This window comes from Narcine bancroftii, chromosome 10, assembly GCF_036971445.1.
Source record: "Narcine bancroftii isolate sNarBan1 chromosome 10, sNarBan1.hap1, whole genome shotgun sequence".
In the NCBI taxonomy this organism is placed as follows: domain Eukaryota; kingdom Metazoa; phylum Chordata; class Chondrichthyes; order Torpediniformes; family Narcinidae; genus Narcine; species Narcine bancroftii.
Genome location: NC_091478.1, coordinates 13214963 through 13230619, shown reverse-complemented (window position 1 = coordinate 13230619; position 15657 = coordinate 13214963). Strand labels below are relative to the sequence as shown.

The 15657-nt window shown below is 36.8% G+C and overlaps 1 protein-coding gene across 10 annotated transcripts in view; it reads right to left on the bottom strand.

The window, feature by feature from the left end:
• Nucleotides 1-15657, bottom strand: part of vti1a (vesicle transport through interaction with t-SNAREs 1A) — a 298128-nt gene that overhangs the window by 210071 nt on the left and 72400 nt on the right. For all 10 annotated transcript variants that reach the window (XM_069899906.1, XM_069899899.1, XM_069899902.1 and 7 more), the window contains exon 4: nucleotides 1783-1866. In XM_069899906.1, coding sequence (XP_069756007.1) covers nucleotides 1783-1866 — 84 coding nt within the window. The remainder of the gene's footprint in view (nucleotides 1-1782; nucleotides 1867-15657) is intronic.

Here is a 15657-nt window from a genome sequence, read left to right as displayed (position 1 = left end):
TTTTTGAAAGAACAAAGATTAGTTTTTTTCCTTTGTCAAAGCAGACTGTTACAATCATTTGCCTCTTATTTAGTACGCGAGAGGTATGTTTGCTGCAGTCTTCAAAGAGAGAAAGAGGGGCTTCGTGGCAATGATTTTAAAGAGGCAAGGAGAGACTGGAGCATTATTTCAAGTTGATGCTATGGAATCCTAATTGCAATGATCTATTTAATAGTTACAATCGTGTTAAATTCAGTGTTAATTTAGAAATTATATCTTATCAATGGGTCAAAATGGCCCAATTTTGATGTTTTAATTCTTTAATTTATTGACGTAAAATTGTTACTTTTTAAAAAAACTTCTGAAGAACACAAAATTCAAAACGGGAAAATGTGTGTGAAAGAGATGGCAAAGCACAGAAAGAGTGAAAAGAAAGAAATACCTAAACTCAAAATATTTTTTGTAAACTATCGTTTAGAAATTAAATAACTACAATTCATAAATAGGGCTCTCAAAGTGTCCCTTATTTTGCAAGATAGCTCCATCTTTTCTTTTTAAATCGACACCTCAAAATGGCCAGAATGTTCAATGGGCCAAAGTGCAAAGCTGAGTAGAGAGGATTGGCTTTCTGGTCAGAACTAGGAGTACGATGAAGCATGGCGCAGCTGTTTTATAATAGAATCCAAACAAAATGCACTCTATCTTGTTTGTGCTGCCTGGCCGATTTTAAACCTTCTCCACGGATTTGAGGATGATTTTGCAATGGGCTTTAGGTTTTGTTTTGCACCAGGTCGAAGAACACATTGATTCATAGGAACAAAAAAGTATTAACCAGACAACGCTATACAGGAAGCGCTGTACAGTCTGAAATTTTCCGATTACATTTTGCATTTCCCTCATTATAATCATTAAGAACAGGATCCTGCCATTTCATTTATGATAATCATGGGCTTTTCAAACAAAGATTTTCAATATGGTATTCGATACAAGTAGTAATCTGTTCTTTGTAACCTGAAAAATCTGGTACGCGCTGGTTTGAACCGGCAGAATCTCTAGTGGCCAGACTGCTGCTGTGACTGAAATCGAAACTGCGCCGCAGTATGTGAAGACCACGTGACGCACAAAACGACAGAATTATGAAAAGCGATAACGCCAATTCCTTCTCTGCCTGCATACAGATAACGAATAAATGCTGAACTCTATTAAATGTCCTTTACACATTATCGCTAGGTGAACACACAATTTTCAGAACTTATAAAGGTTCGCCATTCATTTCGCTGTAAATCCATGCCATGCAAGTAACAGATTTGTTGCTCATAATGATCTGTTCTGCCAGGGCTATATGAGATGATACTGACCTCCGTTAGATCTTCGGGAATTAAATTGACCGGCATCAACCCCCGTGCTAAAACTGCAGTCTGGTCTATTTCTTGCATAGAAAGCCCCCATAGCATTATCGCTAGAACTCACAACTTCACAGAGTTCTGCTATATTATTTGCATTCATAAAATAAACAAACTTGGAGGCAAACTTTGACATCTTGAATATTTTGTTTTAAGCTGTAAATTTGCTTCTGAAATCAACAAAAATCTCTCGAGTAAAATTTGGAGACTCTTCTTGTGCACACTACGATTAAAACTTAAATGGTTTAAATCAGAGGTTTGCTGCTGCTTAGCATTGAACAATGTATTTCCACTTGAGTTGCTGTTAATGCTGTTAGTGAGCAGCTTGAGAAGACGCACTAGTTGCTGACCTTCATCACCCTCAAGCCACCCACAAGGGTATGCTGATTAGTGGCCCTACCTGGTTCTCCGTGGTATTCCCATCATCCCCTAGGAGCTCATTTCGCGGGTTTACCTCATCACTGTAGGCGATCCGTGACCTTTTCTGGAAACAAAAAGAAAAGTGCAAAACTTGTGTTAGAAAGTCTCTTACGAATGACTCTAAGCATAGACATCCTACAGCAGCAGAGCCCCCTTATGGATCATCTACACAAAACATATTCGTTTTAGCAACATGTATGAAAACTGTTTTTGAAAAGGTGCGATGGTAGGTCGAGAGACAAAGGACCTGGCATCCAGGATTCAACAAACAACTATTTGAAAAGTTGGTTTTATTCTATAGATCTGCTCCTCACAGAACATTTATCTGGGCTGCAAGGAAATGGAAGGAGGAGGAGGAGAAGGGAAGAGATAAAAAGAACCGCAGGTTTTATTTGATAAAAAATTATTTTAACAGTGGACAATTTAAATCTTTGCAAAACTGTTCAGGATGTATTGCATTTACTTTCAAAGTTGTTGATGAACGAGTGGTATAACAAATAATAACATGGGCAATACAAATCTTTCAACAGTGTGTTCACACCATGACAAAATCATTTATATTTCATTAAATGTAGCTGCCTTTGCAAACACAAAATATCTAAAAATGTTTATTAGTCAGAATAATGTCTGAAATTGTACTGCATTTTAAGGATCTTCAGAATTAGTCTATTCCTTAGCATTTTTGCTTTTATTACTACAGAATATTAAAACAGACGAATAAGCAAAAGGTATAATGCATTAAAAAGAACTGTACAAGTAGGCTAGAAAGCATAGTAAATTAAATTGGCTGACCATGTCTAATATTTATTTTAAAAGGTTAAGAAAATAGTTACAAAATATTGCAAGGTTTCCAACTGAAAACATGGATCGATTTATATTTTATGGGAGTCCTATCTTAGCCGAGTAAAATAGTTAACATGAACATTTCTCAATCCTGTGTTGCAATGTATAATGTCACGACAACCTGAACAAAGCATTCAGTACTATTAGGAGAAATAGAACATAATTAACAAAAATCTTTATGAATATCTCATGCAGCTGTAATTCTATAACAATTTATCAACAGAAATGGTGAGCTGATAAAGCATTGTGAAGTTACTGAAGACACAATACCTGTAATAGAATGCACCAAGTCAGCTTCAAAATTACTAGGGATTTTGAGACCAAGGCAATGAATGAAATAAATTTTCCTTTCAACTGGTATTAGTCTGTTTTCCATTACATAAACTAACCAACAAAAGAATAAAAATACATATTTTCTTTCTAATTGCTTTTCTGAGATCATCCATCAGGAGGAAGACACATTTTAAAATATTCCTGACTGCGAGAAGCACATGTAAGGAACTATTTTGTCAGGTTAAAATGAAAAGGCAGCTGCAGTTTCTGGTCAGAGCTGAGGCCTGGCAGAAAGCTTTTTGTAGGAAGCACCATGTGCTGGCTTCATTTTTTTTTCTTTGCACCTTCTAGACGCTTTTTCTTTTCAACTATTTCTTTCCATACATTTTACAGGATAAAAATAAAGATATTTTGAGTCGATGTTGGGCAACTCAGACTGAGGTAGTTAAAAATAATGATAAAAGTCTGGAGGTTGTCGTGTCAGGCCAGCCAAATGAATATTCATAGCATGAAAAATGTAATGAGATATGAAAACTAACAAATAATTGGTGAAATCATTTTACCTAGAAATGTATGACAAAGTGGTATGTTCATACGTGCCAGAGAAAACTTAATGATAGAACCTGGATTTCAGAAATTTTGCAACCAAGTTAGGTTCAGCAAAAGAATGTGCGCTGCACTCTTAATTTTCCTAAAATCCGTGTAATGGGTCATCTATGTTTGAGATATATTGCAAGAGATTTTCTTTTGAGTTGGATATTTTGAAATTAAATGTACTTCTCTCAATTCAAAATTATGTCCATCATTGCTTTGTCAGAAAATAATGGGACAGTTCAGGGCATTACAAGAAAAGGCGTGAAAGTGTGAGTGCATGAGTGCAACAGATGTCAGTCATGAAGCAACTTAGAAATTGGAGGTTTTGCATGCAAGCGAGATGTGGCACTCGTAGGATGCACTCCTTGATCCAAAAGGGACCCAATTTTAATTTTCCCCATTAAAATTTAATTTTGCCATATCTATTCTGAGATTGTAAATATTTCTCAAGTACTTTTGGTGTACCTGAACATCAAAGAGAAATTAAAAATTTGTGGACTGAAGGATATTTGTGGATACTTTTAAATATTATTATATAGGTTGTTCACAATGAATAATTTTTCCCATTATACTGAAATGGTAAAAAAAACAATTATTCTTAATCTAATTTTGGCTAAAATTCAAAAAACATGTTCGTCAGTCAACACTTGAAGGTTTTTAAACTCCCTTTAAATTTGATGAATTTGGAGATTCCAATGTGTAACATTGATCAAGGAACTGCAAAGAAAAAAAACTAAAATATTTTGAATGATTTGCTCAGTTGAATGCACAAAGGAAATGTGTATTTTGAGTATATGACAATGAACGGATTATTTCCAATACCCAGCAATGGCTCAAAAAGCAATGTTTGAGGAATAGTCTGAAAACTGCAAAATCCTCAATACATTAATAGTTTTTAAAAAATATTTTATTTTTCATTTTCCATCAATAAATAAGGAAATAACATCACTGGTTTTTACAATACAGTAATAGTTACATTTATTGTCATTTGATTGCACAAGTACAACCTGTTGAAACAGCGTTCTCTGGTCCTTAGTGCAAAAAGCACAGACATAATACGCAAACAGTCAAACGATTAACTAATTAATTAAATAATTGATAAGCAATCAGTCCCCACCATAATGTTTGGGACAGAGACACTCCTTTATTTGTCCACAGTTTTAAATTTGGAATCAAACAATTTACACATGATTAAAGGGCATATTCCAGATTTTATTCAAGGTTATTTGTACACATTTTGGTTTGACGATGTAGAAATTAGAGCACTTTTTATACATAATCCCCCATTTCAGGGCACCATCATGTTTGGGACATTTGGCTTCACAGGTGTTTGTGAGGACTCAGGTATGTTTAATTGCTTCATTGGTGCAGGTATAAGAGAGCTAGGCTTGCCTCTCAGCTCTTGATCACCTTTGGAGTCTCCATTTGCCATTTTTCAACAGAGTTGAGCCAATGAAAGTCAAAGAAACCAAAATGAGGCTGAAAAACAATAAAATAGCAACAGAAAGTGCCCAAACATTTGGATGACCAAAATCAACTGTTTAGAATATTATTAATAAGGAGTGTTCTGGTGAGCTCAGTAATCGCAAAGGGACTGGTAGGCCAAGGAAGACCTCCCCTGCTGAAGAATTCTCATCATAAGGAAGAAAAATCCCCAAACACCTATCCGACAGATCAGAAACACTCTCCAGAAGGCTGGTGTGGGGATGTGTCAATGACTACTGTCCAGAGAAGACCTCATACACTGCAAGATTCAAGTCACGAGTTAGCCACAGAAACAGCATGGCTAGATTACAATTTGCTAAGAAGTACTGCAGAATTCTGGAAAAAGTCCTATGGACAGATGAGACCAAGATTAATCTTATTTAAGAGTGATGGCAAGAACAAAGTGTGGAGGCGTAAAGGAAGTGCCCAAGATCGAAAGGATACCATCTCATTTTGTGAAACATAGTGGTGGGGGTGTTATGGCCTGGGCATGTATGGCTGTTACAGATACTTGCACCCTTATCTTCACTGATGATGTAACTGCTGATGGTACAAGCAAAGTTAATTCTGTGGTGCATAGAAATGTCTTAGCTGCTCAAATTTGAGCAAATTCCCCCAAACTCATTGGGCGCCACTTCAGCCTACAGTGAAACAATTATCCCAAACATGTTGCTAAAGCAACAAAAGAATTTTTCAAAACTAAAAACTGGAAAATGGCCAAGAGCCTGCCTTCCAAATGCTGAAGAGAAGCATAGCATCACCAGAGAAGAGACTCAGCACCTGGTGATATCCATGAATCAAAGGCATCATTTCATACACACCATTGCTGCGCCCAAAATATTATGGTGACCTGAAATGAGGGGACTAAGTATAAAAAGTGCTGTAATTGCGACATGTTCAAACCAAATGTATACAAATAATCTTAAATCTGGAATGTGCACTTTAATCACTAATTGTTTGATTACAAATTTAAAAGTGTGGAGCACGGGGCAAATAAAGGAACAAAAATGTGATTTTGTCCAAAACATTATGGAGGGCACTGTATACACAAATAAATAGACATTGTTTCATGGATACAAAAGTCACAAATGGTTAGTGTGAACAGTTCCTTTGGGTGCTCGACATTTTCGTTGAACGTGATAAATTGATGGGAGGTGTAAAATTGAGATTTTTGTCAAATCCATCCAGTAATTTCATGAGCTACTGAAACACATGAACAGTGAAACTGCATTAAAGCATCATATATTAGGGGAAATGTTAAACAATTGCATATGAAGGCGAATATGGCAAGGCAAGCCAACTACAAGAAAGTTCATTTCAAATGTACACAAATAAGGAAACAAAAAATTGAACATGAAGATATAACAGGAATGATTTTGATGAAAAATCTGGGCCAAAATGGTACACAACTTCATGAACTGATACAAGCTATCACTCAACACGATTTGAATCACCAGCTGTTGCAGAAAAGAGCAATTATAGCACCAATAGTAATGGAGTGCAGGTTGTGAATAAAGATTTTATTTCTAAATTTCTTGGACAACTGGTACAATACAAATCTCTTAACAGTGTGACAGACATTGATGAGGGTATACATTTTCCTACTGAGTTTTTAAATCCCCATCCACATAAACATGAACTAAAAGATGATAATCGTGGGCTTTTCAAAGATAATGCTACTCAGGAATCCACCAATACTATCGATGGAAATAGCACAAGGGTCAGAATTACTACCACATATAATTAAGGCTACAAGAGTAACTGGGAATGCTGTTTGAAAAAAAGTCTTCATCTGTTGGATACCAATTCTCCCATCTGATCCACCTTTTTAATTCAAATGATTTCAGTTCCATGTTCAACTTGATTTTGTTTTGAGCATTAACAATCACTGGACAATCACTGAACATTATTGGCCTTAATCTCAAAGGTCAATGCTTTTCCAATAGTCAGTGAAATGTTGGCTGTGCCAGAGTTGAAATTTAAAAAAATAATCTATATTTTTTTTACTCCAGACTTTAAAAAAGTAGAATAGTATATTTTGAAAGACTTCAACACTTCATTCAAGTAAATAAATACATTATGCATAGGTACATACTGAATCAAAAAGAACTTTTTAAATGTAACAGAGAAATATGACAAAAGCTGGAATCTTGAGTGAACAAAGAGAAGTTGGAGGGACTCGGCTGATCAGAGAAATGGTCAATCAACAATGACCATTTCTATCCATGGTTTCTGCCTGACTTGCTGAGTCCCTCCAACTTCTCTTTGTTCCCTATATTAAATGGAAGGAGTGCCTTAGACCTCTTTTTCTGTTTGGTTTTATTAGTAAGTATAGTTAAATATCGGTGTCATTGCTCAGAAAAAGAGGTCTAAGGCACTCCTTTCAACTGATATCCTACAGTTCACCCTTGGGCAAGGTGCAGTACCTGTTTAGCCTCCCAATCAGGGTCACGTGAAGCCATGGGTTGCAGATAGTGGATGGTTTAACAGGCAGATTCAAAAAATTGGAATTTATGCTTGTAAAACTAAAAACTCTGGGCAGATAAATCTATTGATCAATGGCCTGGGTTACCCGTCCAGTATAGACACTGCAACTGAAGAAGACAACGGGAAACCACTTCAGTATTTTTCCCTTGTATAATCATGAACTCAACATTGACTATAGTCTCAGCTCAAAGATGGAGCCTTCACTGAAGGAGAACAGGGGAGGCAACAACTACAATTCGGAGGGTCAGAGATTGTGTTGGATGGAGAGACATGATCACCCTACGCCAAATGGCAAGGCACCTGAAAGAATGATAGTTAAATAGCATTATTTTAACACCCTAATCATTCATGCAATAATTATGTATTTAAGTTATTTTTTATTGATTTATAAGGAGTATTATGCATGGATATGTGCAAACACCATGAGTGCCCGCATAATAACTTGAACAATGAGAAATTTAAAATATAACATTAAATAAAATATATGTATGAAAAGAATTGCAAAAATATGCAACAGTAGGAACATATGAATGAGGAGCAAAAGTAGGCAATTAGGGCCCACACATCTGCTCAGCAAATTGTCTATCCATTATTGCCTTTCATCCTTATCAAGTTTTGATTCACTCCGCCTTAAAACTAATCCAAGAGTTTTATTTTAATCACTTTTTGAGGATGAGCCCCAAAGACTCACAATCCTCAGATAAAAACCTTCACCTATTTTATACTTTTAATGTGCAAATACTTAATTTGGTTCTCAATTAACTCACAAGAGAAAATATCCTCTCTACATTCACCTTCAGCACTCTTCGGAATCTTATATTTCAATCGTTCTTCTTGTACTTCCAAATTCCAATGAGTACAAAGGGGACCCCTTGGGCACAACTCACTGTCACCGCAGAAAATACAAAACTGGTTTCTACATCTTCCCCCCTCACCTAGATCCAGGTCCATAAACAGACCTTACATGCATCTCGTCCAACCTAATCTAATGCATTTGATGTGGCTTCCTCTATATCCACAAGAACAAATGCAGATTGGGCAATCATTTCCCCAAACATACAGCAGAATACAAATGTCCAAGTTAGAACTCTTGGTTGCCAGCCATTTTAATTCCTCTCACCATTCCAATAGATACAGTATGACCACTCCCACTGTCTTCAGTTTCATCCATTACCAGGATGTGGTTAAACCCAAGCTTGAGGAACAACATATTGTATTCCTCCAGGATATCCTTAAGCACAACATCATGAATGCTTAATTCTTTAACTTTAGGTCATCTCCACCTCTATCTGTTTCCATCTCTTCTTTACCTGCTCCCATTCTCTCTTCTCTGAACTGAAACCTTAACCCCCCACCCCCCAACTGTTGTCTCTTTCTCTTCAGTATTTCCTTTATCTCTTCTATCCAGTATTCCATTACCTCGATCCCTCCAAACCCCCAGAAAGTTCAAGACAGCCACCATCATCCCGGTACCCAAGAGAGTGGGAATAACAGACCTCAAGAGTTCCACCCTGTGGCACTGACCTCCGCTATTATGAAATGCTTCAAGCATCTGGAGATGGAACGCATCAAATCATACTTCCCAGGGCGCTAGATCCATTTCAACTTGCCAGTAGAAGAAACCATTCTACATATGACACGATAGCCTTGTTGCTTCACTTCATCCTTGCTCACCTGAAGAACAATACCTCATACGCCAGGCTGCTGTTCATTGACAAGTTCTCCACCAGAGACAGGTGGAGAAGCTGTACTCACAAGGACTCAACTGGATCCTGAACTTCTTGAAAAACCACAGTCTGTCCGGGTTGGGAGCAATTATGTCGAGCACCATGATGCTGAGCACTGGCGCACCTCAGGGCTGTGTGCTCAGCCCGCACATGTTAATGCTACTGACCCACAACTGCATCTCTAGATCCAGTTCCTTTTTAAAATATTTTTATTGAGTTTAAAATACAAATCATACAAAGTCATCTAATAATAACAAACAATAGGTCAAATCATATACATCTCATGTATTAAACATGCCAATCAAAACCCTATCCATAATTCTTTATTTGACTTTCTCTAAGACATCAAATTCTATAAATATGGTATTTAATAGTTTATCCCTTTCTCATAATATATCACAGTGTAAATTCTAGATAGAAAATAGATAAAACAAAATTAAACAATCGCTTTATATAAACAAAGGGTAAATTTTATCTTAAACCATATTTAAACCCATGTTTAGCTAATTAATCTCAAAAAGATTTAAAAAAAATAAAATAAAGAAAACCAAAAAAATCCTCCGACTAATCTAACCCCTCCCTCAAACCAAGGTTAACTTGTAAAAATTGTGAGATGTGGATTGAATAATTACCTTCAGACATCAGACAGAGTGTCTCTGGAGAATCCAAACTTCTTAAACCTTCCAATTATGATAGAAATCTATGAATGGGCCCCATATCTTGTCAAATTGAAACTTTACATCTTTAATGTTGTATTTAATTTTCTCCAAGCTTAAATAGGACATAATATCATGTAGCCACTATGTAATCACAGTATGAGTGGGTGAAGAGTCATCTTTCCATTTCATTAAAATTACTCATCTTGCTATCAATGAGGTAAAAGCTAAAATTGTCTCGGGTTGAAGTCAAGAATATATCCACTTCTCAAGAAATTAAAGGGCATGGTTCTAATTTGATCTTTAGAATCATCGATTAAGTTTGAAAAATATCTTTCCAGAATTTTTCTAAATTAGGGTACTCCCAGAAGCTTCAAAGATTTTACACTTATCGCATAGTGGATTGACATCTGCATAAAAATGAGATCATTTAACTTTGGATATGTGTATCCTATGCACTACTTTAAATTGAAACAAGCAATGTCATGCACAAAATAAGGAGTCATTAATCAAGTTAAGAGTGAAATTCCAATCTTGGAATGAAAATTATATATTCAAATCATGTTCCCAATCATTCTTAATCCCAGTCACGGAGGCTGATCTTATATCTAATAAGTTATTATAAATAATTGATATTAATCCTCACCGGGATAACCGCAAATCAAAAAGTAAATCAAGAATTTTTTCTGAAATTTGAGGAAAATCAGAAAGCTTAGACTGAACAAAATGCCTAACTTGTAAATATCTAAAAAAAATGTCTATTTGGAATCTTAAATTTGGCTTCCAACTATTCAAAAGAAGCAAAATTCTTTGGAATAAAAAGATCATTATATTTTTGATACCTAATCTAAACCATTCTTTAAAACCTGAACCTAACAAAGAAAGTTGAAAAAGATTATAATAGGACTAGCAAGAGAAAAACTATTATAGCCAAATAATTTCCTAAATTGTTCCATATTCTCAACCTATTCCTCATTATCAGATTATGTGTCAATTTAGAATAGGAAAAGGGTAAAAAGGAATCTAAAATTCCCAACATTGGTGAATTTTCAGAGAAATTCAATTCCATTTCTACCTAAGGAGGGCAGTTCACTAGTTTATCAAAATGTAACAGTAAAAGTAGATTTCATCTATTTACCACCCAATAGTAATATCTAAGTTTTAGAAATGATAATCCCTGTTCCATTTAGACTTTTGAAGATGAGCTTTATTTATGTGAGGTTATTTTCCTTGCCACTGAGCACTCTTCAAATGTTTGGCCAAAAATCTTTTTTGGAATATCCTGAAATGGGTAATAGCCAATGCACAGGTTAATTCTTCTGAACAATTATTTCATGTGACCTCATCAAGATCTTACCTTGAAGCACTGACAAGTGAAACATTTGTACCACATTTACATTATACTACAGCATCCATACAACAGGAAACTCCACAGTGTCTATGACAATCAAGCATTCATTTCTACGTCCTGCCTTGAACACGTTAAAATCTAATGGGGAAAAAAAAGTATATATGTTGAAAATCCAAGACTAAACAGAAAATACTGAGAGGAATCAACAGGTCGGCAGCATCAGTGAGCAGTGAAACAGATCATGTTTTTCAAGTCAAGGGTCCTTGATCAGAACTGGAAAAATGAGGAAGTATGTGTGTTGAGTAGATAGGATGGTAAAGAAGGTTTCTGGAATGTTTGCCTTAATTAGCAGGGGGAACTTGTATAAACATCAAGAAGTTATATTGCAGCTATTTGAGACATTGGATAGCCCACATTTGAAGAAATGTAAGAATATGGAAGAGAATTTTGGAAGGTACAATCCATGAAGAGAACTTGATCACACTTTTAACACATGCCGGAGGTCAGCAGGCCTGGAGCCTCTCCATCGAGGCAACCATGAAGAAACCACATCCACGCCTATACTTTCAAAGCGGTCGGAGGTGATTTCACAACACAAACTTCCATAGGTGCACTATAAAAAGTATACTGACTGCATCACAGCCTTGTTTGGGAATTCAACTGCCCAGGAACGCAGAAAGCTCCAGAAGACACAAGCATTTATCAAGTTCATCACAGGCTCCAACCTCCCATCCACCAAATGTATCCATGTGAGCTGCTGCCTCAGCAAGGCAGTCAACATCATAAAGAACCCTCAGCACCCTCATCACAAATTCTTATCTCTGCTACCTTCAAGCAGAAGTTAACTCATGGTACAATGCTTGCATACCATCAACTGAAAGCCCACTTAAAGGATAAATTGGGAAACGACTGAGATTACCAGAAGGACGCAGCTTTGAATATGTGATTACAGAAACAATGATAATAACAAGATTTATAATGAACATGTACATCTAGCTGCAAGAGAAGGAAAAGGATGAAATAAGCTCTAAACCCAAACAAAAGTGGGAAAAGGATTTGAACATAAAGATAAAAAATGAAACATGGGAAAAGTTATATTCTGGAACTATGAAGAATATAATAAACACAAGATTACGCATGATACAGTACAATTGGTTACACAGGCTGTATATCATGCCCCAAAAGTTTTTTAAAAAAGGGATCCAACATTACCAGATAGATGTTTTCGCTGCAAGAAGGAAATGGGTACAACAGTACTTGCAATTTGGGCATGTGAGAAAGTGAAAAAGTTTTGGGAAGATCTAAATCAGGAATTAAATAAATCACAAAAAACAACATACCAAAAAATCCAGAGATCTTTCTTCTAAGTAATACAAGTAGTAAGGAATTAGGCCTCAAACTGGATGAAGCGCAAAAAAGATTTATTATAATAGCCTTAGCTGCAGCAAAAAAATGTATAATGTCAACTTGGAAATCAGAAGAGAGCCTGAGAACACAGCAATGGTACATGGAAATGAATAAATGTATTCCATTGGAAAAAATAACATATCATTTAAAAAATAAAGTCACATTATTTGAACAAATTTGGGAACCGTACATGGATCACAATAGAGAGGGCTTGCCTCGGACCTCCACCCCCTAAAATGATAAGAAGACAAAATGACTTGATCCAGTGTGTAAAAGTAGATGACACAATTTTCTGGTTTATTTTCATCGTGTGATGACATTGTTTAATGGTTTTATTGTATTGTATATGTTAAACATTTAATGGGTTTGGAGAGGGGTGGGAAGGGGGGAGGGAAGGTAGTGGGGGGAAAAGGGGAGAAAATGCCACTGTGTATATTTAAGAGGGAAATGTTTGTAAGTATTTTGATTGATATGGTTCACAGTGTGAAAAAAATTTTTTTTTAAGTTACAGAAGCTGAGAGAGCAGCATCTCTCAATCAACTATCAGGCTCTTAAACCTCCCCTTGTCATACTAATCAAGGACTCCCCAACCCCACGAAAGGATTGTCTGCACTAGTCGCTTTATTTTTGCACGAGGATAACTGTGAATATTTATTATCTATTTTTGTGTATTTATTGTCTATTTTTAGACAAATGTCATTTCTGCTTGATCATGCAAACGATATGTTTGTCTTCATTGCCCAAGAGGATTTGGGCCCTGTTGAGATTGTATCCAGAATTCTATGCACATGTCCAGTCTCACTTCCTTGGAAAGAATATACTCATGTCAAAGGAGGTGCTATGAACCTTCACCAGTTTCATTGCTGGGAGGACAGGTTTGTCGTATGAGGAAACCTAAAGCAAACTGAGTCGATCACTGCAAAGACAGTCACAGAGGGACACAGCACACAAATAGCCCATTGGCTCAACTGTTGAAGTAGTTGGCCTCATCATTAACAACGATGAGGCGCACTACAGAGAAGAGGTGAAAATCTCATGGATGTGCAAGAATAACAACCCAAGTCTCAAGGTGGACAAGACGAAGGAGATAATTGTGGACTTCAGGAGGCTCCTTGGAGTTCACTTAACAAGTAACCTATCGTTGACACTCAACATCTCCTCATGTGTAAGAAGGCGCAACAGAGACTGCACTTCCTGTGAAGACCGAAGCGGGCGAGGCTACCGCCTGCCATTGAGTCAACCTTCTATCGAGAGCATCCTGGCCGGCTGCATCACAGAGGGGTACGGTTGCTGCAGCGAAATGGATCGGAGATCAATGCACAGGACCATAAGAGTGGCAGAGAGGATCGCTGGAGTCCCCCTCACTCCCATCGTCATGGTCTACCGGGATCATTGTCTGAAGAGGGCATGCAAAATGATTGAGGACCCCTTCCACGCTGCACGCAGCATCTTTCAGCTACTCCCGTCAGGGAAGAGATACAGGAGTATCAGAGCCGGAACCACCAGGCTGAGGAACAGCTTTTTCCTACAGGCAATGAGCATGCTGAACGATCAAAGGAAATACTCTCACTAACCACCCAATACTCTCATTTGCACAAAACAATATTTATTTTATAGATTAAAATACTTGTCCATCATATGTATTATTTGTCTGTATGTATGTATGTCTGGTTGGATGCCTGCATGTTTTGCCCCAAGGACCAGAGAATGCTGTTTCGCCAAGTTGTCCAATAAACTTGACTTCGAGGTATTATTAGAACTAAAGGCGTTCTTACAGGGCTTGGCAAGTCAGTCCAGACTTGATGTTTTCCCTGGCAAGGATAACACAAACCAGAGGTCATCGAATCAAAATGAGGGGCTTACCATTCAGTCTGAGATGAAAAGAAATTTCTGCTGCTCGTGGAGAGAGAATCATTGGAATTTTCTCACTAAGAAGGACATGGAGATTCATTTGCTTGAAATATTCACATCAGAGATCAATAGATTTTTAGTTACGAAGAGAATCTAGGAATGCAGTTTAATACAGGAAAGAGGCCACCATATCATTGAATGCAAGCCATCCAGGCTTACATCTGCTCATACTTCTTTTGTTCTTCTAATTAATATCTCATTTACCTCATACTATCCAAAAATCTATATATTTGCACCTTGAATATATTCATTGACTGAGAATCTCCAAGCTTCGGCATGGATTTATGAAGGGAATATTTTGACTGATGTAACCCTATTTAAATTTTTCAGGTAACTAGGGTTACTTCAGTTAAAATATTCCCTTCATAAATCCATGCTGAAGCTTGGAGATTCTCAGTCAATGAATATATTCAAGGTGCAAATATATAGTCAATAAGTCAATCCACATTGATTATAGCAAGAGTTTGATAAAATCCCTAAAGGCAGAATGATCAATAGGTTAAATGCCAATAACAGGTATGATCCAAAGTTGGCTGTGTGGCAGAATGCAATGGACAATGGTTAACCAGAGTTTCAGTGACTGGGAGCCTACATGCAGCATGGATAACAAAAACCAGCAGGTTTTAGGTTCTGTGTGCTCTGGCTTTGTGGCTAATTTTAAAGACCTGGTTTATATATCAGAGCTATAATTAAAGAAGTTTGCAGATGATACCAGAACTGGTGAGGTAGTTAACAATTAAGAAGGAAGTACCAGATCGTAGGAACGTATCAATGATTTGGTCAGGAAAGCAAAAATGTGGCAAATATAATTCAATTCAGAGAAATATCACAAAATGAATTTGATGGTGTAGGTGCTGAGAAGCAAACAAGAGAAAACAGGTTGAGCACCCCCTTATCTGAAAAGCTTGGGACCAGACGTTTTGCGGTTTTTTGGGATTTTTCAGATTTTGGAACTAAGCAACACAGTAGCATCAGCAGAATACCTATATCACCAGTTAAACAAGAAACAATGTCAGGCTTTTTGACTGCCGACATGAAGCTACAAGTGGAAAATTCACCTTAAATAATGCTTAGTACTTACCAAAAAAACCCACTATCTCTGACCATCTCCCCATCGCCAT